This window comes from Salmo salar, chromosome ssa14 (assembly GCF_905237065.1).
Source record: "Salmo salar chromosome ssa14, Ssal_v3.1, whole genome shotgun sequence".
NCBI lineage: Eukaryota > Metazoa > Chordata > Actinopteri > Salmoniformes > Salmonidae > Salmo > Salmo salar.
Window position 1 is genome coordinate 84,832,054 of NC_059455.1, and position 21,957 is coordinate 84,854,010.

The window sequence follows — 21,957 nt, forward strand, 5'->3', positions numbered from 1 at the left end:
AAGTCTGCCATTCTCTGGATTTATGGTGCTTTCAAGACAACTGGGAACTCGAAGGAAAAAAGGTTGAATCATGATGACATCAGTGATCTTCAGGTCGTAGCTATAGAAAGAGGCCCGAGTTCCGGATTTACAATTCCGAGTTGGATGAAAGTTCAAAAGTTATTTTCCCAGTCATACCTCATTTTTCCAGAGTTCCCAGTTGTCTTGAACTCACTTAAGTCAGATTTTGCAGTACCGAGTTAAGTTGTTTTGAGCGCGGCACAAATCATGCTTCATTGATAGCATGGCCAATGTTAAATGTTTATAATTTTAAACTAGGAAAAGAGACCCTTAATCTTAGACTTGGTACCACACAGCCACTCCACTGAATATCAGGCTAGTGATTTATTTGCAATGCTTGCAGTTAGCCACTGATTCCTTCCAAACCACTCATTGTTGAATTTGCGATTTCCAACTTCTTGTGTAATATTTATGTCCAATGGCCAATCAGCACTGATACGTTTTATCTATAATTTCTCTTCATTATTTCTCTTCATATGACAAGGATTAAAAAGGATTTGCCAGTAGATTGTCGACTTGATTCATGGTGATGACTGCTAGATAAGATTTTGAAAGTATGATGTAGATATAACGTGATTTGACGTCATTTAATCTGTGGCCAAAGACCTTGAGCCTTCTTGGATGGGCACTTCTAATGCAACTCTATGGCAGCACCCAAGGGGCTTGAATTCTCGAGGTCTGTGACCTAGTGTCCCCATGAGTGACAGAACACAGAGCCAATCACGGCGCAACGTTCCGCATTTTCTGCCGGCTTGCTCCACCACCACAGAAAGCACTGAGCTAGGCTGAAACACCTGCATTTTGGGGCTGCCTTATCAAGAAAACAAAAAAGAGACCATGTTTATATGTAGCTTTATTAACTCAATGATATATATATATAATTGAGTTAATAAAGCTGCATATCACTACTGTAAGTCGCTCTGGATAAGAGCGTCTGCTAAATGATGTAAATGTAAATGCATACAAACATGGTCTCTTTTTTGTTTTCTTGATTAAGGCAGATATATATATATATATATATTTACATTGTTTGAAAACTGATATGTGACACGTATTAATGCCAAAATAAAAATAAAAAATTATTATTGCAAAAAATGTGGGTCTCAAAACGCCCTGAATGACGGGTCGCCACTGAGGGTAGTGTAATAAGTCATAAGTATACAAGCCGTTCTTCAGGCACATTACCTCTAAACTCCATTGAGGGCCTGGTGTGTGGTTCATCTCTTAATACATGTTTATTAACCCGTCAGACAGCATTGTCCTTGATGTTTCTGTTGGAATTTCTCCTCTATCCCTCCTATATTCTTCTTTCTTTTAAAACAGACTCCACATGACTTTTACCTTCACCACAAAGTGTCCAACCTCCTTGACTCTCATGTTTGCAGGGCTCTTTTTGGGCTCTTGTTTGTGCCTTGTATGTGTGTGCTGTCTTGGGTGCCTTCTGTAGTATGGTAATTGGAGAGAGGCTGGGTTTAACGTGTGGTCAGTCCATGGCTGTCCCAAATGGCATCCTATCCTCTATATAGTGCACTACTTTTGAACAGGGCTCCAACTTTTTTTGACCAGGGCTCTGGTAGTACACTATTTAGGGAATAGGGTGCAATTTGGGACGCAACCCTTCTCTCTTGATCCCTCTCTCTCTCCCTCCCTCTTTATCTCCCTATCTCTCCCTCCCTCTCTATTTATCTCTCTCTCCCTCTCTCGCTCTCCCTCTCTCCCTCTCTCTTTCTCTTTCTCCCTCTCTGTTGGTTGATGGTAATGGTGGCTCATAAATAAAGCCTCCAGTGAAGTTTGAATGGTTTTTATTTCCTGGAAGGAGTGAAGCTAGCAAACACTAAAGAAAGAGCTAAAACTAGAATGGATTGGGATGAAGGTCTAGCAACAATGCAACACGATGGAATGCTGGAGAGGCAATAGTCCTGCTGATCGGTACAGTCATAATCTGCATGTCACACTTGTCGTCATAGAGAGAAAGGGACCAATGCGCAGCGGGTTTCGTGCTCAACATATTTATTTATAAAATAATGCGAACACCACGAAAGAAAACAATAAACAAACTAACGACATGAAACAGTGAAAGCAGGCTCAACAAAAAGCAGTGCTCTCAAACAACTACCCACGAAAAACAAAGACAAACACACCCTACTATATAGGACTCCCAATCAAAGGCAACTCAACACACCTGCCTTCAATTGAGAGTCCAACCCCAATCAACTAGACATAGAAACACAGACATAGACCAGTGACAAACCCCATAATACATACAGTGCCTTGCGAAAGTATTCGGCCCCCTTGAACTTTTCGACCTTTTGCCACATTTCAGGCTTCAAACATAAAGATATAAAACTGTAATTTTTTGTGAAAAATCAACAACAAGTGGGACACAATTATGAAGTGGAACGAAATTTATTGGATATTTCAAACTTTTTTAACAAATAAAAAACTGAAAAATTGGCCGTGCAAAATTCTTCAGCCCCTTTACTTTCAGTGCAGCAAACTCTCTCCAGAAGTTCAGTGAGGATCTCTGAATGATCCAATGTTGACCTAAATGACTAATGATGATAAATAGAATCCACCTGTGTGTAATCAAGTCTCCGTATAAATGCACCTGCTCTGTGATAGTCTCAGAGGTCCGTTTAAAGCGCAGAGAGCATCATGAAGAACAAGGAACACACCAGGCAGGTCCGAGATACTGTTGTGGAGAAGTTTAAAGCCGGATTTGAATACAAAAAGATTTCCCAAGCTTTAAACATCCCAAGGAGCACTGTGCAAGCGATAATATTGAAATGGAAGGAGTATCAGACCACTGCAAATCTACGAAGACCCGGCCGTCCCTCTAAACTTTCAGCTCATACAAGGAGAAGACTGATCAGAGATGCAGCCAAGAGGCCCATGATCACTCTGGATGAACAGCAGAGATCTACAGCTGAGGTGGGAGACTCTGTCCATAGGACAACAATCAGTCGTATACTGCACAAATCTGGCCTTTATGTAAGAGTGGCAAGAAGAAAGCCATTTCTTAAAGATATCCATAAAAAGTGTCGTTTAAAGTTTGCCACTAGCCACCTGGGAGACACACCAAACTTGTGGAAGAAGGTGCTCTGGTCAGATGAAACCAAAATCGAACTTTTTGGCAACAATGCAAAACGTTATGTTTGGCGTAAAAGCAACACAGCTCATCACCCTGAACACACCATCCCCACTGTCAAACATGGTGGTGGCAGCATCATGGTTTTGGCCTGCTTTTCTTCAGCAGGGGCAGGGAAGGTGGTTAAAATTGATGGGAAGATGGATGGAGCCAAATACAGGACCATTCTGGAAGAAAACCTGATGGAGTCTGCAAAAGACCTGAGACTGGGACGGAGATTTGTCTTCCAACAAGACAATGATCCAAAACATAAAGCAAAATCTACAATGGAATGGTTCACAAATAAACATATCCTGGTGTTAGAATGGCCAAGTCAAAGCCCAGACCTGAATCCAATCGAGAATCTGTGGAAAGAACTGAAAACTGCTGTTCACAAACGCTCTCCATCCAACCTCACTGAGCTCGAGCTGTTTTGCAAGGAGGAATGGGCAAAAATTTCAGTCTCTCGATGTGCAAAACTGATAGAGTCATACCCCAAGCGACTTACAGCTGTAATCGCAGCAAAAGGTGGCGCTACAAAGTATTAACTTAAGGGGGCTGAATAATTTTGCACGCCCAATTTTTCTGTTTTTTATTTGTTAAAAAAGTTTGAAATATCCAATAAATTTCGTTCCACTTCATAATTGTGTCCCACTTGTTGTTGATTCTTCACAAAAAATCATAGTTTTATATCTTTATGTTTGAAGCCTGAAATGTGGCAAAAGGTCGAAAAGTTCAAGGGGGCCGAATACTTTCGCAAGGCAGTGTACATCAACTACCCTCTGCCACGTCCTGACCAAACTACAATAACCAAATATACTCTATACTGGTCAGGACGTGACACTGCATCCCAAATGGAGCCCTATTCCCTATATAGTGCACTACTTTTGATCATGGCCATAGGGATTAGGGTACCACATTTGGGACAAAATCATAGTAGGCTGTTTATGCCCCAATGCTATTATTTTCAAAATAAATGATATCATTATATTATAATATTACACCAGGTTGTTATTATCAAATATAATATTTTCTCAATTACCTGGCTAAACAAAGGTTAAATAGATATTCTGACATACACTACATTACCAAAAGTATGTGGACACTTGCTCGTCGAACATCTCATTCCAAAATCATGGGCATTGATATGGAGTTGGTCCCCCCCCTTTGCTGCTATAACAGCCTCCACTCTTCTGCTTTCCACTAGATGTTGGAACATTGCTGCAGGGACTTGCTTCCATTCAGCCACAAGAATATTAGTGAGGTCAGGTACTGATATTGGGCGATTAGACCTTGCTCGCAGTCAGTGTTCCAATTCATCACAAAGGTATTCGATGGGGTTGAGGTCATGGCTCTGTGCAGGCCAGTCAAGTTCTTCCACACCGATCTCGACAAACCATTTCTGTATGGACCTTGCTTAATGCACGGGGGCATTGTCATGCTGAAACAGGAAAGGGCCTTCCCCAAACTGTTACCACAAATTTGGAAGCACAGAATCGTCTAGAATGTCATTGTATGCTGTAGCGTTGAGATATCCCTTCACTGGCCTCCCGAGTGGCGAGGTGGTCTAAGGCACTGCATCGCAGTGCTAGCTGTGCAACTAGAGATCCTGGTTTGAGTCCAGGCTCTGTCACAGCCGGCTGTGACTGGGAGACCCATGAGCGGCACACAATTGGTCCAGTGTCATCCGGATTAGGGAGGGTTTGGCCCAGGGATGTTCTTGTCCCATCACGCTCTAGTGACTCCTGTGGCGGGCCGGGCACATGCACACTGACACGGTTGCCAGGTGTACGGCGTTTCCTCCGACACATTGGTGAAGCAGTGCGGCTTGGTTGCGTCGTGTTTCAGAGGACACGCGGCTCTCGGCCTTCACCTCTCCCAAGTCCGTACGTGAGTTGCAGCAATGAGACAAGGCTGTAACTACCAATTGGATACCACGAAATTGGGGAGAAACAGGGGTAAAAAAACATAAATAACAAAATAAATAAGATTTCCCTTCACTGGAACTAAGGGGTCTAGCCCGAACCATGAAAAACAGCCCCAGACCAATATTCCTCCTCCACCAAACTTGGCAGTTGGCATTGAGGCAGGTAGCGTTCTCCTGGCATCTGCCAAACCCAGATTCATCCGTCAGACTGTCAGAAGGTGAAGCATGATTCATCACTCCAGAGAACGAGTTTCCACTGCTCCAGAGTCCAATGGCGGTGAGCTTTACACCACTCCAGCCGACGCTTGGCATTGCGCATTGGGATCTTAGGCTTGTGTGCGGCTGCTCGGCCATGGAAACCCATTTCATGAAGCTCCCGACGAACAGTTATTTTGCTGACGTTGCTTCCAGAGTCAGTTTGGAACTCAGTAGTGAGTGTTGCAACCAAGGACAGATGATTTTTACGCGTTTCAGCACTGAGGCAGTCCCGTTCTGTGAGCTTGTGTGGCCTACCACTTCTTGGCTGAGCCGTTGTTGCTCCTAGACATTTCCACTTTACAATATCAGCACTTACAGTTGACCAAGGCACCTCTATATTTATTTTTATTGAACCTTTATTTAACTAAGTCAGTTAAGAACAAATTCTTATTTATCATGACAACCTACCAAAAGGCAAAAGGCCTCCTGCGGGGACTGGGGATTACAAATAAAATAAAAATATAGGATGAAACACACATCACGATAGGAGAGACACCATAATGAAGTAGTTCATTATCCTGAATTATATTTTCAGAGAATACAAATAAATGTATCTGGTGTGTGAGATGGTACAGTAATATGGAATGGATGTGTGGATAGCTTCTGGTTACAGGCTTTGTTTTGTGTTCTCAGGGGTTTTATAGTTCATGTTGCTTGACCTCGTTAAGGGCCCTGTAAATATTTTCATTTGCTTTCCCTGTAACCTATAATTGATTGTAATTCCCATAAAAGCGTTACCCTGGGTGCCAGCCGGTTTCTGCTTTAGCCAACTCGACTTGTTGTCGTCTTGCCGAAGGACGTAGATAGCGCCATTGAATAGATCAGCTTTAATACTGCAGATAGAGTGTGGCTTCTATCAATGTAATTATCTGCATCATTTCCAATCCCCCAGATATTTAGGGGTAAATATCTTTTGGGGGGATATATATACTGTAACAAGAGTGTGCAAAGCTGTCATCAAGGCAAAGGGTGGCTACTTTGAAGAATCTCAAATAAATATATTTTGATTTGTTTAACACTTTTTTGGTTATTACAATGTAGAAAATAGTAAAAAATCTAGAAAAACCTTGAATGAGTAGGTGTGTCCAAACTTTTGACTGGTAGTGTATATGTATGTTGTTTTATCATTCTGTTTTTATTGTAGTGTATACAGGGCCCTCTTGTAAAATAGATGTTTAATCTCAATGTGACTCCCTGTTTAAATAAAGGTTAAATTAAAATAAAAATAAATAAAATACAGTGCATTTGGAAAGTTTTCAGACCCCTTCCCTTTTTCCACAATTTGTTATGTTACAGCTTTATTTTAAAATGGATTAAATCCCCAAAATGCATCCTCAATGTACACACAATACCCCACAATGACAAAGCTAAAACACGATTTTAGAAATGTTTTCAAATTTATAAAAAAAAATACATTAAGTATTCAGACCATTTGCTATGATTGAACATGATTTGGAAATGCACACACCTGTCTATATAAGGTCCCACAGGTGACAGTGCATGTCAGACAAAACCCAAGCCATGAGGTCGAAGGAATTTGAGCTCCGAGACAGGATTGTTTTGAGGCACAGATCTGGGGAAGGGTACCAAAACATTTCTGCAGCATTGAAGGTCCCCAAGAACACAGCGGCCTCCATCATTCTTAAATGAAAGAAGACCTGAAAATAGCTGTTTAGCGACGCTCCCCATCCAACCTCACAAAGCTTGAGAGGATCTGCAGAGAAGAATGGGAGAAACTCCCCAAATACAAGTGTGCCAAGCTTTTAGTGTCATACCCAAGAAGACTCGAGGCTGTAATCGCTGCCAAAGATGCTTCAACAAAGTACTGAGTAAAGAGTCTGAATACTTTTGTAAATGTCATATTTCCAGGTTTTTTCAAACTCAATTTGCAAACATTTATAAAATCCTGTTTTTGCTTCGTCATTATGGGGTGTGTAGATTGACGAGGAAAAAAAAACATTGAATCCATTTTACAATAAGGCTGTAACGTAACAAAATGTTGAAAAAGTCAAAGGGTTTTTACTTTCCGAATGCACTATCCATACTATATACATTTTACGGACACGTTATACTTTACATTAGTTATCTATTTTTTTATTGTTAAAAGTAGCGCACCAAATAGGGAGTTAGGTGCCATTTAGGAGGCACCCTAAGTGTATTGATGATGATTTCCCTGAGAAGGATCTCTGGTGTGCTTTAAAAGTTCTGAGGGTTTAAAATGGCCGCTGTCCCCTCCCACCTCCTTATTGCTGGTTAATTATAGCCTGCAAAGTGGTAACCGTAGTGACAGCCTGGAGGCAGCCACGGCAACCAACCAACCAAGTGGCCTTTCCCATTTGACTTTCACAGCAGTGCTTCTCAATGACAGGTTACTGGAGGTCACAGTCATACAAAACCTGTCAGGAATGAAACAACGTTCTAAGCGGTTAGCGCGTGTACATTTCACAGACCATTGACTAGATTAGCTTGAAACTTCAAGTAAAAGCTGCAATTGTATTTCTTCTAGGGTCCTCGATTCTTCAGGGACTTTTGGTAATGTGAAATGTAAATGTAGTGGACAGTAAACAAGGAGACCACAGATTTAGACCATGAACAGAATCATTCATATACGACTGTATTTACTCATGAGGCTGATAAACCAGCCAATCGGATCCTGACAAAGACTCAGTTATTGGTCAAAACATAATCTATTGTATAGAAAAATACCATTGGGGATATCTAGCAGTGTGAAGGTGGATATATTTAGTTTTTGTCTCTGTGGTTCCTCCTAGCTGGCAGTGCCCCACAGTGAGGACTGGGCACGTTTCGCCCGTACCCTGATGGAGATCAAGGCCAACCGGGCCGACGGCGAGGAGGAAGGGCCTGTGGAACTGACGCCATAGGATTGAACGAATCACTGCAGGATCCAATGGGATCACCGAGCATCGCCAGGCACACTGGGCAGGTCACTAGGCGATCCAGCCCATCAGAAGGCTTTGTTCTCACACCTTTATGACATGATTTCACACACCTGTCAAAGCAGCAGCATGTGTTTCTAGACCCCGCCCCCCGCCGTCTCTCTGTGACAGCTACGGGTCGTGTTCTCCTGTTCAGCCGTTGCTGACGCATGCCAGATCTTACAACACTTGGATAGGCATTTTACGTATCAGCTAACCACATCATATGTTATAGTAATCTGGTGCCCAACTGCACAGTCGATGAAGTGGCAAGCAACCATTGGTTGATGCATGCAACGTCTGAGCAGGGGAACACGACCACTATTCCAGCAGTGTTCAGGCTACAACGTGCTTTCTCTCTACTGTGTTAACATCACTGTTTTTCTGTTCATTTATGTTAATATATGTTAGTCGTATAAGCACCTCGGGCCTCTTTGTAATTTACTATATTAACCATTTATTGATTCACTTACTGTATGTGGTCAGTTGTCTTACAGTGAATCCCATATCCAATCAGCACTGTGAAACTAGCAGTGAGAACAGTTCGACAGGGCATATAGGTCTCTATGCTGTCATGTTACAGAAGTCTCATGTTCACAGTGCTTTCGTTGTGCTTTTCTCAGTATCCAACCCCCTGCATGCATGCAACACATTTATAGGTTCTTACAGCTTCATAGATATGTTCTAATATGTTGTGGATAACTGCTTTATGTCAATGTTATAGGGCTCTAATGTCAGGATTATTACACTGTCCATGGCTACAGGCCTAACAAACAAATTCTAGTTTAGCACTTTGTTTAGAGTGTGCCCGCTGTTTATCATGATATATCTGCCAATAAATCATGGCTGAAGAACTGTTAACTTGTTTACTTGTTGAACTACATAGTGTCACAAGTTGGACGTTTGTCTGTTATGATTCTCTCTTACCAGGCGTCAAGCTTTTCTCTGAATTATCGCACCACAACATACCACCTTGTAAAAGAACGCACACACACTTTGTTTACTAACGTTAGACGTTTCTCTTTCATTTTATTAGTACATATACACTGAGTGTACAAAACATTGACTGACCAGGTGAATCCAAGTGAAAGTTACTGTATGATCCCTTATTGATGTCACCTGTTAAATCCACTTCAATCAGTGTAGATGAAGGGGAGGAGACAAGTTAAAGAAGGATTTTTAAGCCTTGAGACAATTAAGACATGGATTGTGTATATGTGCCATTCAATGGGCAAGGCAACAGATTTAAGTGCCTTTGAACGGGGTATGGTAGTAGGTGCCAGGTGCACCAGTTTGTCTCAAGAAATGCAACACTGCTGGGTTTTTCACACTCAACAGTTTCCTGTGTGTATCCAGAATGGTCCACCACCCAAAGGACATCCAGTCAACTTGACACAACTGTGGGAAGTATTGGAGTCAACATGGGCCAGCATCCCTGTGGAACGCTTTCACCACCTTGTAGTCCATGTCCTGACGAATTGAGGCTGTTCTGAGGGCAAAAGGGGGTGCAACTCAATATTAGGAAGCTGTTCCTAATGTTTAGTACACTCAGTGTATATCAATATTGCTGCCATACATACAGTAAGGCACAATTATTACACACCATATAATACTCCTCTCCTGTACAAGTTTAAATACGGGCATCTTGCATGACAACGAGCAGCTAGTATAGTAGAGTGTAGTGTACTATAGAGTAATGTAGTGTAGCGTAGTATAGCTAGTCAGTGACATCATCTTTCTGCTCTCTCCCTCTGCTCTGCTGTGCCCTGACTCTTTAAATAGACATTCATTCAACACACAACACAGTTTGAGCTGACAGGCAACTCAACTTAGGATAACAAGCAGTACAGTACCGTAGTAATACCGTGTGCAAATGGTGGTAACACTGAACAGTATGTATTACATTCAAGTGTTTGGTCAATATTTTTCATGATCAAGATTATTCCTGTTTTTGCTTCACAGTATCCAAAAAGCAACTCGGCGAACCGTATCAATATGAAAATATGTCTCTCTGTTCGTTCTCATCTGTACAGTAGAATCATTGTTGGGATGTGCGTGCTTGTGTTACTTTCCCCATCGATAACATCACATTTAACATGGAAATAAAAACATGTCCATTTGACGGATAGAACCTGAACAGAATAAACTCTAATCAGACAAACTCTGGTGAAAGACAGTAAAATCACCATTATATGGTTAGGCCGGGATTCAAACAACAAGCACATTGCACTGACAACCGGACAGTGACATTCACGGTAAACGCTACGCATGTTGGTTCAAGCATAAATGACCTTAAAAAATCAAGTGCAATGCGCTTGTTGACGATGCATCTTTGAATGAGTCCCGGCTTTAGTGATGATGTAATGAGAGGAAGCCGTCCAGGTCTAATTCAAGTCCTGGCCAGACCCTCTACAACTCTGTTAAAAGACCAACCAGAACGATACAATGTCAGTACTGTAGCTAACACTTAGGGATATATCTAATCAGTATCAGGGAAATTCAGCGTTACAGCGTGATTTCAATTGAATGGCAACGCTCCCGCGTCAGCGAAGACTGCATTCACGGTAAATGCTGCAGATGTCAACTCAATAGGAAATGATTTTTACATTTCTAGCTTCAGCGACACAGATTGAATAGAGCCCTTGATCTCCACAATAAGACTGAGTCAAAAAGTCATCTTTACGGGTAGATGAGACTAAAACAGAAGCTAAACCAACCTGATGTGTTTTTAGAGCATGATGTATAAAGGTTGTTTCAAGAATTTCTTAATATTTTTTTTTTATGTCTCATATCAACTAAAACATAGATACATATTTTTCTTTAAAGCCTAAAGAGGCACATCATACTAGACAGAATGTGCCTCTCTTTCGGGTGGAATATTCCAAGTGCTCAACGGGGCGGGGGTGGGAGGGAGAGGGTGTAATGATTGCGCGTGTGCTCTATTCTGCCCCCTACGTGTGGGCAGAGGAAGTTCAATTCAAGGGGCGTCCTCCTTGGACGGGGGGATTACATGTGCGTTGTATCTTGGAAGGTGGAGTCCAAATTTGCTTTCGATGCCAGCGAACGTAGCCATGGCCAACCTGAAGCCTCCGATGTGGTCGGGACTGGGCGCCGGCATGCTCATCCCAGACTTGGGAGTCGGCTCCGAGCCAGATGGTTTTCTGTGGTGTGGAGAGAGAGGGAGGGGGGAGGAGAGAGGAGGGAGGAGAGAGAGGGTAAGGGAGGGAGCAGAGAAGTGGAGAGAGGGAGGGGGAAGTGGAGCAAGGAGGAGAGAGATATGGAGAAGAGAGAGGGAGTAGGAGGGAGGGGTGAGAGGAGAAAGGACGAGAGGGGGAGAGAGGGAGGAGGAGGGATTGGGGAGAGAGGGGGAGGAGGAAGGGAAAGACAGAGAGGGAAGGAGAAACAAGGGAGGAGAGAAAGAGAGAGACAGACAGAAAAGAGAGAAACCAAAAGTGGAGGGGAAAAGAGATCACGCGAGAGAGAGGGAAGAGTTAACATAGTTTTTATATTAAACATTGTCCACCACAAAAAAATAAACATCTTAATCGAATATTAAGACTGGGCGAGAGAGCTATTTATTTTTTATTTTTTAGAGTGCTATTTTTCCTCAGAGCACTGGAACCAGAAATGAATATCCCACAATGGTTTCATATACTACTTTCTGTGATATCTTTCCAATACAGACAAAAAGGAACACAAACCCACACCATCGAGCAATAGAGTATTCACTGAACGTTTTTCTGAACATTTCTGAGAATGGAGCGAAGTCTGTGAAGACTACACATTATGCATTCAGTATGCATGTTATTTCAGAAAAATTAGGACAGTTAGTTGGCTAACTCATTGGTCCTGATTTGTGAAAGAACCCAAAAGTATTTGATAAAATTCTGTCAATACAATTACATGTAGAGTATAATAATGAATGGAATGTATTTGGTGACACTATCCTAAAACTCTCCCCCTTGCCCTCCTGTCTCTGTCTCTTATTGGTCAATGGAACATTAGAGTGCATTTTAAAGAGTGACAAGTTTGTGCCGCCAGGGAACATGAGCTCATTTTTACCCCGAAAAGCTGGAAAAAGAAAGAGCACAAGTCAAAGTGATTCTCTCTGTCTTACATCACAGCTCTGTATCTCTGTAGTTTAGGACTGTCTTACATCACAGCTCTGTATCTCTGTAGTTTAGGACTGTCCTACATCACAGCTCTGTATCTCTGTAGTTTAGGACTGTCCTACATCACAGCTCTGTATCTCTGTAGTTTAGGACTGTCTTACATCACAGCTCTGTATCTCTGTAGTTTAGGACTGTCTTACATCACAGGTCTGTATCTCTGTAGTTTAGGACTGTCTTACATCACAGCTCTGTATCTCTGTAGTTTAGGACTGTCTTACATCACAGCTCTGTATCTCTGTAGTTTAGGACTGTCTTACATCACAGGTCTGTATCTCTGTAGTTTAGGACTGTCTTACATCACAGGTCTGTATCTCTGTAGTTTAGGACTGTCTTACATCACAGGTCTGTATCTCTGTAGTTTAGGACTGTCTTACATCACAGGTCTGTATCTCTGTAGTTTAGGACTGTCTTACATCACAGGTCTGTATCTCTGTAGTTTAGGACTGTCTTACATCACAGGTCTGTATCTCTGTAGTTTAGGACTGTCTTACATCACAGCTCTGTATCTCTGTAGTTTAGGACTGTCTTACATCACAGGTCTGTATCTCTGTAGTTTAGGACTGTCTTACATCACAGGTCTGTATCTCTGTAGTTTAGGACTGTCTTACATCACAGGTCTGTATCTCTGTAGTTTAGGACTGTCTTACATCACAGGTCTGTATCTCTGTAGTTTAGGACTGTCTTACATCACAGGTCTGTATCTCTGTAGTTTAGGACTGTCTTACATCACAGGTCTGTATCTCTGTAGTTTAGGACTGTCTTACATCACAGGTCTGTATCTCTGTAGTTTAGGACTGTCTTACATCACAGGTCTGTATCTCTGTAGTTTAGGACTGTCTTACATCACAGCTCTGTATCTCTGTAGTTTAGGACTGTCTTACATCACAGCTCTGTATCTCTGTAGTTTAGGACTGTCTTACATCACAGCTCTGTATCTCTGTAGTTTAGGACTGTCTTACATCACAGGTCTGTATCTCTGTAGTTTAGGACTGTCTTACATCACAGGTCTGTATCTCTGTAGTTTAGGACTGTCTTACATCACAGGTCTGTATCTCTGTAGTTTAGGACTGTCTTACATCACAGGTCTGTATCTCTGTAGTTTAGGACTGTCTTACATCACAGCTCTGTATCTCTGTAGTTTAGGACTGTCTTACATCACAGGTCTGTATCTCTGTAGTTTAGGACTGTCTTACATCACAGGTCTGTATCTCTGTAGTTTAGGACTGTCTTACATCACAGGTCTGTATCTCTGTAGTTTAGGACTGTCTTACATCACAGGTCTGTATCTCTGTAGTTTAGGACTGTCTTACATCACAGGTCTGTATCTCTGTAGTTTAGGACTGTCTTACATCACAGGTCTGTATCTCTGTAGTTTAGGACTGTCTTACATCACAGGTCTGTATCTCTGTAGTTTAGGACTGTCTTACATCACAGGTCTGTATCTCTGTAGTTTAGGACTGTCTTACATCACAGGTCTGTATCTCTGTAGTTTAGGACTGTCTTACATCACAGGTCTGTATCTCTGTAGTTTAGGACTGTCTTACATCACAGCTCTGTATCTCTGTAGTTTAGGACTGTCTTACATCACAGGTCTGTATCTCTGTAGTTTAGGACTGTCTTACATCACAGGTCTGTATCTCTGTAGTTTAGGACTGTCTTACATCACAGCTCTGTATCTCTGTAGTTTAGGACTGTCTTACATCACAGGTCTGTATCTCTGTAGTTTAGGACTGTCTTACATCACAGCTCTGTATCTCTGTAGTTTAGGACTGTCTTACATCACAGCTCTGTATCTCTGTAGTTTAGGACTGTCTTACATCACAGGTCTGTATCTCTGTAGTTTAGGACTGTCTTACATCACAGCTCTGTATCTCTGTAGTTTAGGACTGTCTTACATCACAGCTCTGTATCTCTGTAGTTTAGGACTGTCTTACATCACAGCTCTGTATCTCTGTAGTTTAGGACTGTCTTACATCACAGCTCTGTATCTCTGTAGTTTAGGACTGTCTTACATCACAGGTCTGTATCTCTGTAGTTTAGGACTGTCTTACATCACAGCTCTGTATCTCTGTAGTTTAGGACTGTCTTACATCACAGCTCTGTATCTCTGTAGTTTAGGACTGTCTTACATCACAGCTCTGTATCTCTGTAGTTTAGGACTGTCTTACATCACAGGTCTGTATCTCTGTAGTTTAGGACTGTCTTACATCACAGGTCTGTATCTCTGTAGTTTAGGACTGTCTTACATCACAGCTCTGTATCTCTGTAGTTTAGGACTGTCTTACATCACAGGTCTGTATCTCTGTAGTTTAGGACTGTCTTACATCACAGGTCTGTATCTCTGTAGTTTAGGACTGTCTTACATCACAGCTCTGTATCTCTGTAGTTTAGGACTGTCTTACATCACAGGTCTGTATCTCTGTAGTTTAGGACTGTCTTACATCACAGGTCTGTATCTCTGTAGTTTAGGACTGTCTTACATCACAGGTCTGTATCTCTGTAGTTTAGGACTGTCTTACATCACAGGTCTGTATCTCTGTAGTTTAGGACTGTCTTACATCACAGGTCTGTATCTCTGTAGTTTAGGACTGTCTTACATCACAGGTCTGTATCTCTGTAGTTTAGGACTGTCTTACATCACAGGTCTGTATCTCTGTAGTTTAGGACTGTCTTACATCACAGGTCTGTATCTCTGTAGTTTAGGACTGTCTTACATCACAGCTCTGTATCTCTGTAGTTTAGGACTGTCTTACATCACAGCTCTGTATCTCTGTAGTTTAGGACTGTCTTACATCACAGGTCTGTATCTCTGTAGTTTAGGACTGTCTTACATCACAGCTCTGTATCTCTGTAGTTTAGGACTGTCTTACATCACAGCTCTGTATCTCTGTAGTTTAGGACTGTCTTACATCACAGGTCTGGATCTCTGTAGTTTAGGACTGTCTTACATCACAGGTCTGTATCTCTGTAGTTTAGGACTGCCCTACATCACAGCTCTGTATCTCTGTAGTTTAGGACTGTCTTACATCACAGCTCTGTATCTCTGTAGTTTAGGACTGTCTTACATCACAGCTCTGTATCTCTGTAGTTTAGGACTGTCTTACATCACAGGTCTGTATCTCTATAGTTTAGGACTGTCTTACATCACAGCTCTGTATCTCTGTAGTTTAGGACTGTCTTACATCACAGGTCTGTATCTCTGTAGTTTAGGACTGTCTTACATCACAGGTCTGTATCTCTGTAGTTTAGGACTGTCTTACATCACAGGTCTGTATCTCTGTAGTTTAGGACTGTCTTACATCACAGCTCTGTATCTCTGTAGTTTAGGACTGTCTTACATCACAGCTCTGTATCTCTGTAGTTTAGGACTGTCTTACATCACAGCTCTGTATCTCTGTAGTTTAGGACTGTCTTACATCACAGGTCTGTATCTCTGTAGTTTAGGACTGTCTTACATCACAGGTCTGTATCTCTGTAGTTTAGGACTGTCTTACATCACAGGTCTGTATCTCTGTAGTTTAGGACTGTCTTACATCACAGGTCTGTATCTCTGTAGTTTAGGACTGTCCTACATCACAGCTCTGTATCTCTGTAGTTTAGGACTGTCTTACATCACAGCTCTGTATCTCTGTAGTTTAGGACTGTCTTACATCACAGCTCTGTATCTCTGTAGTTTAGGACTGTCCTACATCACAGCTCTGTATCTCTGTAGTTTAGGACTGTCTTACATCACAGCTCTGTATCTCTGTAGTTTAGGACTGTCCTACATCACAGCTCTGTATCTCTGTAGTTTAGGACTGTCTTACATCACAGCTCTGTATCTCTGTAGTTTAGGACTGTCTTACATCACAGGTCTGTATCTCTGTAGTTTAGGACTGTCTTACATCACAGCTCTGTATCTCTGTAGTTTAGGACTGTCTTACATCACAGGTCTGTATCTCTGTAGTTTAGGACTGTCTTACATCACAGCTCTGTATCTCTGTAGTTTAGGACTGTCTTACATCACAGCTCTGTATCTCTGTAGTTTAGGACTGTCTTACATCACAGCTCTGTATCTCTGTAGTTTAGGACTGTCTTACATCACAGCTCTGTATCTCTGTAGTTTAGGACTGTCTTACATCACAGCTCTGTATCTCTGTAGTTTAGGACTGTCTTACATCACAGCTCTGTATCTCTGTAGTTTAGGACTGTCTTACATCACAGCTCTGTATCTCTGTAGTTTAGGACTGTCTTACATCACAGCTCTGTATCTCTGTAGTTTAGGACTGTCTTACATCACAGGTCTGTATCTCTGTAGTTTAGGACTGTCTTACATCACAGGTCTGTATCTCTGTAGTTTAGGACTGTCTTACATCACAGCTCTGTATCTCTGTAGTTTAGGACTGTCTTACATCACAGGTCTGTATCTCTGTAGTTTAGGACTGTCTTACATCACAGGTCTGTATCTCTGTAGTTTAGGACTGTCTTACATCACAGGTCTGTATCTCTGTAGTTTAGGACTGTCTTACATCACAGCTCTGTATCTCTGTAGTTTAGGACTGTCTTACATCACAGGTCTGTATCTCTGTAGTTTAGGACTGTCTTACATCACAGGTCTGTATCTCTGTAGTTTAGGACTGTCTTACATCACAGGTCTGTATCTCTGTAGTTTAGGACTGTCTTACATCACAGCTCTGTATCTCTGTAGTTTAGGACTGTCTTACATCACAGGTCTGTATCTCTGTAGTTTAGGACTGTCTTACATCACAGGTCTGTATCTCTGTAGTTTAGGACTGTCTTACATCACAGGTCTGTATCTCTGTAGTTTAGGACTGTCTTACATCACAGGTCTGTATCTCTGTAGTTTAGGACTGTCTTACATCACAGGTCTGTATCTCTGTAGTTTAGGACTGTCTTACATCACAGGTCTGTATCTCTGTAGTTTAGGACTGTCTTACATCACAGCTCTGTATCTCTGTAGTTTAGGACTGTCTTACATCACAGCTCTGTATCTCTGTAGTTTAGGACTGTCCTACATCACAGCTCTGTATCTCTGTAGTTTAGGACTGTCTTACATCACAGCTCTGTATCTCTGTAGTTTAGGACTGTCTTACATCACAGCTCTGTATCTCTGTAGTTTAGGACTGTCTTACATCACAGCTCTGTATCTCTGTAGTTTAGGACTGTCTTACATCACAGCTCTGTATCTCTGTAGTTTAGGACTGTCCTACATCACAGGTCTGTATCTCTGTAGTTTAGGACTGTCTTACATCACAGCTCTGTATCTCTGTAGTTTAGGACTGTCTTACATCACAGCTCTGTATCTCTGTAGTTTAGGACTGTCCTACATCACAGCTCTGTATCTCTGTAGTTTAGGACTGTCTTACATCACAGCTCTGTATCTCTGTAGTTTAGGACTGTCCTACATCACAGCTCTGTATCTCTGTAGTTTAGGACTGTCTTACATCACAGGTCTGTATCTCTGTAGTTTAGGACTGTCTTACATCACAGCTCTGTATCTCTGTAGTTTAGGACTGTCTTACATCACAGGTCTGTATCTCTATAGTTTAGGACTGTCTTACATCACAGGTCTGTATCTCTGTAGTTTAGGACTGTCTTACATCACAGGTCTGTATCTCTGTAGTTTAGGACTGTCTTACATCACAGCTCTGTATCTCTGTAGTTTAGGACTGTCTTACATCACAGGTCTGTATCTCTGTAGTTTAGGACTGTCTTACATCACAGCTCTGTATCTCTGTAGTTTAGGACTGTCTTACATCACAGGTCTGTATCTCTGTAGTTTAGGACTGTCTTACATCACAGCTCTGTATCTCTGTAGTTTAGGACTGTCTTACATCACAGGTCTGTATCTCTGTAGTTTAGGACTGTCTTACATCACAGGTCTGTATCTCTGTAGTTTAGGACTGTCTTACATCACAGCTCTGTATCTCTGTAGTTTAGGACTGTCTTACATCACAGCTCTGTATCTCTGTAGTTTAGGACTGTCTTACATCACAGCTCTGTATCTCTGTAGTTTAGGACTGTCCTACATCACAGCTCTGTATCTCTGTAGTTTAGGACTGTCCTACATCACAGCTCTGTATCTCTGTAGTTTAGGACTGTCCTACATCACAGCTCTGTATCTCTGTAGTTTAGGACTGTCTTACATCACAGCTCTGTATCTCTGTAGTTTAGGACTGTCTTACATCACAGGTCTGTATCTCTGTAGTTTAGGACTGTCTTACATCACAGGTCTGTATCTCTGTAGTTTAGGACTGTCTTACATCACAGGTCTGTATCTCTGTAGTTTAGGACTGTCTTACATCACAGCTCTGTATCTCTGTAGTTTAGGACTGTCTTACATCACAGGTCTGTATCTCTGTAGTTTAGGACTGTCTTACATCACAGGTCTGTATCTCTGTAGTTTAGGACTGTCTTACATCACAGGTCTGTATCTCTGTAGTTTAGGACTGTCTTACATCACAGCTCTGTATCTCTGTAGTTTAGGACTGTCTTACATCACAGCTCTGTATCTCTGTAGTTTAGGACTGTCTTACATCACAGGTCTGTATCTCTGTAGTTTAGGACTGTCTTACATCACAGCTCTGTATCTCTGTAGTTTAGGACTGTCTTACATCACAGCTCTGTATCTCTGTAGTTTAGGACTGTCTTACATCACAGGTCTGTATCTCTGTAGTTTAGGACTGTCTTACATCACAGCTCTGTATCTCTGTAGTTTAGGACTGTCTTACATCACAGCTCTGTATCTCTGTAGTTTAGGACTGTCTTACATCACAGCTCTGTATCTCTGTAGTTTAGGACTGTCTTACATCACAGGTCTGTATCTCTGTAGTTTAGGACTGTCTTACATCACAGGTCTGTATCTCTGTAGTTTAGGACTGTCTTACATCACAGGTCTGTATCTCTGTAGTTTAGGACTGTCTTACATCACAGGTCTGTATCTCTGTAGTTTAGGACTGTCTTACATCACAGCTCTGTATCTCTGTAGTTTAGGACTGTCTTACATCACAGGTCTGTATCTCTGTAGTTTAGGACTGTCTTACATCACAGGTCTGTATCTCTGTAGTTTAGGACTGTCTTACATCACAGGTCTGTATCTCTGTAGTTTAGGACTGTCTTACATCACAGGTCTGTATCTCTGTAGTTTAGGACTGTCTTACATCACAGGTCTGTATCTCTGTAGTTTAGGACTGTCTTACATCACAGCTCTGTATCTCTGTAGTTTAGGACTGTCTTACATCACAGGTCTGTATCTCTGTAGTTTAGGACTGTCTTACATCACAGCTCTGTATCTCTGTAGTTTAGGACTGTCTTACATCACAGGTCTGTATCTCTGTAGTTTAGGACTGTCTTACATCACAGGTCTGTATCTCTGTAGTTTAGGACTGTCCTACATCACAGCTCTGTATCTCTGTAGTTTAGGACTGTCTTACATCACAGCTCTGTATCTCTGTAGTTTAGGACTGTCCTACATCACAGCTCTGTATCTCTGTAGTTTAGGACTGTCTTACATCACAGCTCTGTATCTCTGTAGTTTAGGACTGTCCTACATCACAGCTCTGTATCTCTGTAGTTTAGGACTGTCTTACATCACAGCTCTGTATCTCTGTAGTTTAGGACTGTCTTACATCACAGCTCTGTATCTCTGTAGTTTAGGACTGTCTTACATCACAGCTCTGTATCTCTGTAGTTTAGGACTGTCTTACATCACAGGTCTGTATCTCTGTAGTTTAGGACTGTCTTACATCACAGGTCTGTATCTCTGTAGTTTAGGACTGTCTTACATCACAGGTCTGTATCTCTGTAGTTTAGGACTGTCTTACATCACAGCTCTGTATCTCTGTAGTTTAGGACTGTCTTACATCACAGGTCTGTATCTCTGTAGTTTAGGACTGTCTTACATCACAGGTCTGTATCTCTGTAGTTTAGGACTGTCTTACATCACAGGTCTGTATCTCTGTAGTTTAGGACTGTCTTACATCACAGGTCTGTATCTCTGTAGTTTAGGACTGTCTTACATCACAGGTCTGTATCTCTGTAGTTTAGGACTGTCTTACATCACAGCTCTGTATCTCTGTAGTTTAGGACTGTCTTACATCACAGGTCTGTATCTCTGTAGTTTAGGACTGTCTTACATCACAGCTCTGTATCTCTGTAGTTTAGGACTGTCTTACATCACAGGTCTGTATCTCTGTAGTTTAGGACTGTCTTACATCACAGGTCTGTATCTCTGTAGTTTAGGACTGTCTTACATCACAGGTCTGTATCTCTGTAGTTTAGGACTGTCTTACATCACAGCTCTGTATCTCTGTAGTTTAGGACTGTCTTACATCACAGGTCTGTATCTCTGTAGTTTAGGACTGTCCTACATCACAGCTCTGTATCTCTGTAGTTTAGGACTGTCTTACATCACAGCTCTGTATCTCTGTAGTTTAGGACTGTCCTACATCACAGCTCTGTATCTCTGTAGTTTAGGACTGTCTTACATCACAGCTCTGTATCTCTGTAGTTTAGGACTGTCTTACATCACAGGTCTGTATCTCTGTAGTTTAGGACTGTCTTACATCACAGCTCTGTATCTCTGTAGTTTAGGACTGTCTTACATCACAGGTCTGTATCTCTGTAGTTTAGGACTGTCTTACATCACAGCTCTGTATCTCTGTAGTTTAGGACTGTCTTACATCACAGGTCTGTATCTCTGTAGTTTAGGACTGTCTTACATCACAGGTCTGTATCTCTGTAGTTTAGGACTGTCTTACATCACAGGTCTGTATCTCTGTAGTTTAGGACTGTCTTACATCACAGGTCTGTATCTCTGTAGTTTAGGACTGTCTTACATCACAGGTCTGTATCTCTGTAGTTTAGGACTGTCTTACATCACAGGTCTGTATCTCTGTAGTTTAGGACTGTCTTACATCACAGGTCTGTATCTCTGTAGTTTAGGACTGTCTTACATCACAGGTCTGTATCTCTGTAGTTTAGGACTGTCTTACATCACAGGTCTGTATCTCTGTAGTTTAGGACTGTCTTACATCACAGGTCTGTATCTCTGTAGTTTAGGACTGTCTTACATCACAGGTCTGTATCTCTGTAGTTTAGGACTGTCTTACATCACAGCTCTGTATCTCTGTAGTTTAGGACTGTCTTACATCACAGGTCTGTATCTCTGTAGTTTAGGACTGTCTTACATCACAGGTCTGTATCTCTGTAGTTTAGGACTGTCTTACATCACAGCTCTGTATCTCTGTAGTTTAGGACTGTCTTACATCACAGCTCTGTATCTCTGTAGTTTAGGACTGTCTTACATCACAGCTCTGTATCTCTGTAGTTTAGGACTGTCTTACATCACAGCTCTGTATCTCTGTAGTTTAGGACTGTCTTACATCACAGCTCTGTATCTCTGTAGTTTAGGACTGTCCTACATCACAGCTCTGTATCTCTGTAGTTTAGGACTGTCTTACATCACAGCTCTGTATC

The 21,957-nt window shown here is 41.8% G+C and overlaps 2 protein-coding genes across 10 annotated transcripts in view; one reads left to right on the forward strand and one right to left on the reverse strand.

Annotated features, from left to right (window-relative positions):
- LOC100380667 (cytoplasmic dynein 1 intermediate chain 1) overlaps window positions 1-9,169 on the forward strand; it is a 127,127-nt gene extending 117,958 nt beyond the window's left edge. For all 9 annotated transcript variants that reach the window (XM_014142837.2, XM_014142836.1, XM_014142840.1 and 6 more), the window contains one exon: window positions 8,144-9,169. In XM_014142837.2, the coding sequence (XP_013998312.1) occupies window positions 8,144-8,254 (111 nt within the window). In that variant the 3' untranslated portion in view covers window positions 8,255-9,169. The remainder of the gene's footprint in view (window positions 1-8,143) is intronic.
- A 138-nt stretch (window positions 9,170-9,307) lies between these two features.
- Window positions 9,308-21,957, reverse strand: part of LOC106570470 (calcium-binding mitochondrial carrier protein Aralar2) — a 114,197-nt gene continuing 101,547 nt past the window's right edge. The window contains exon 18 of the mRNA XM_014142850.2: window positions 9,308-11,469. Within this exon, the coding sequence (XP_013998325.1) occupies window positions 11,286-11,469 (184 nt within the window). The 3' untranslated portion in view covers window positions 9,308-11,285. The remainder of the gene's footprint in view (window positions 11,470-21,957) is intronic.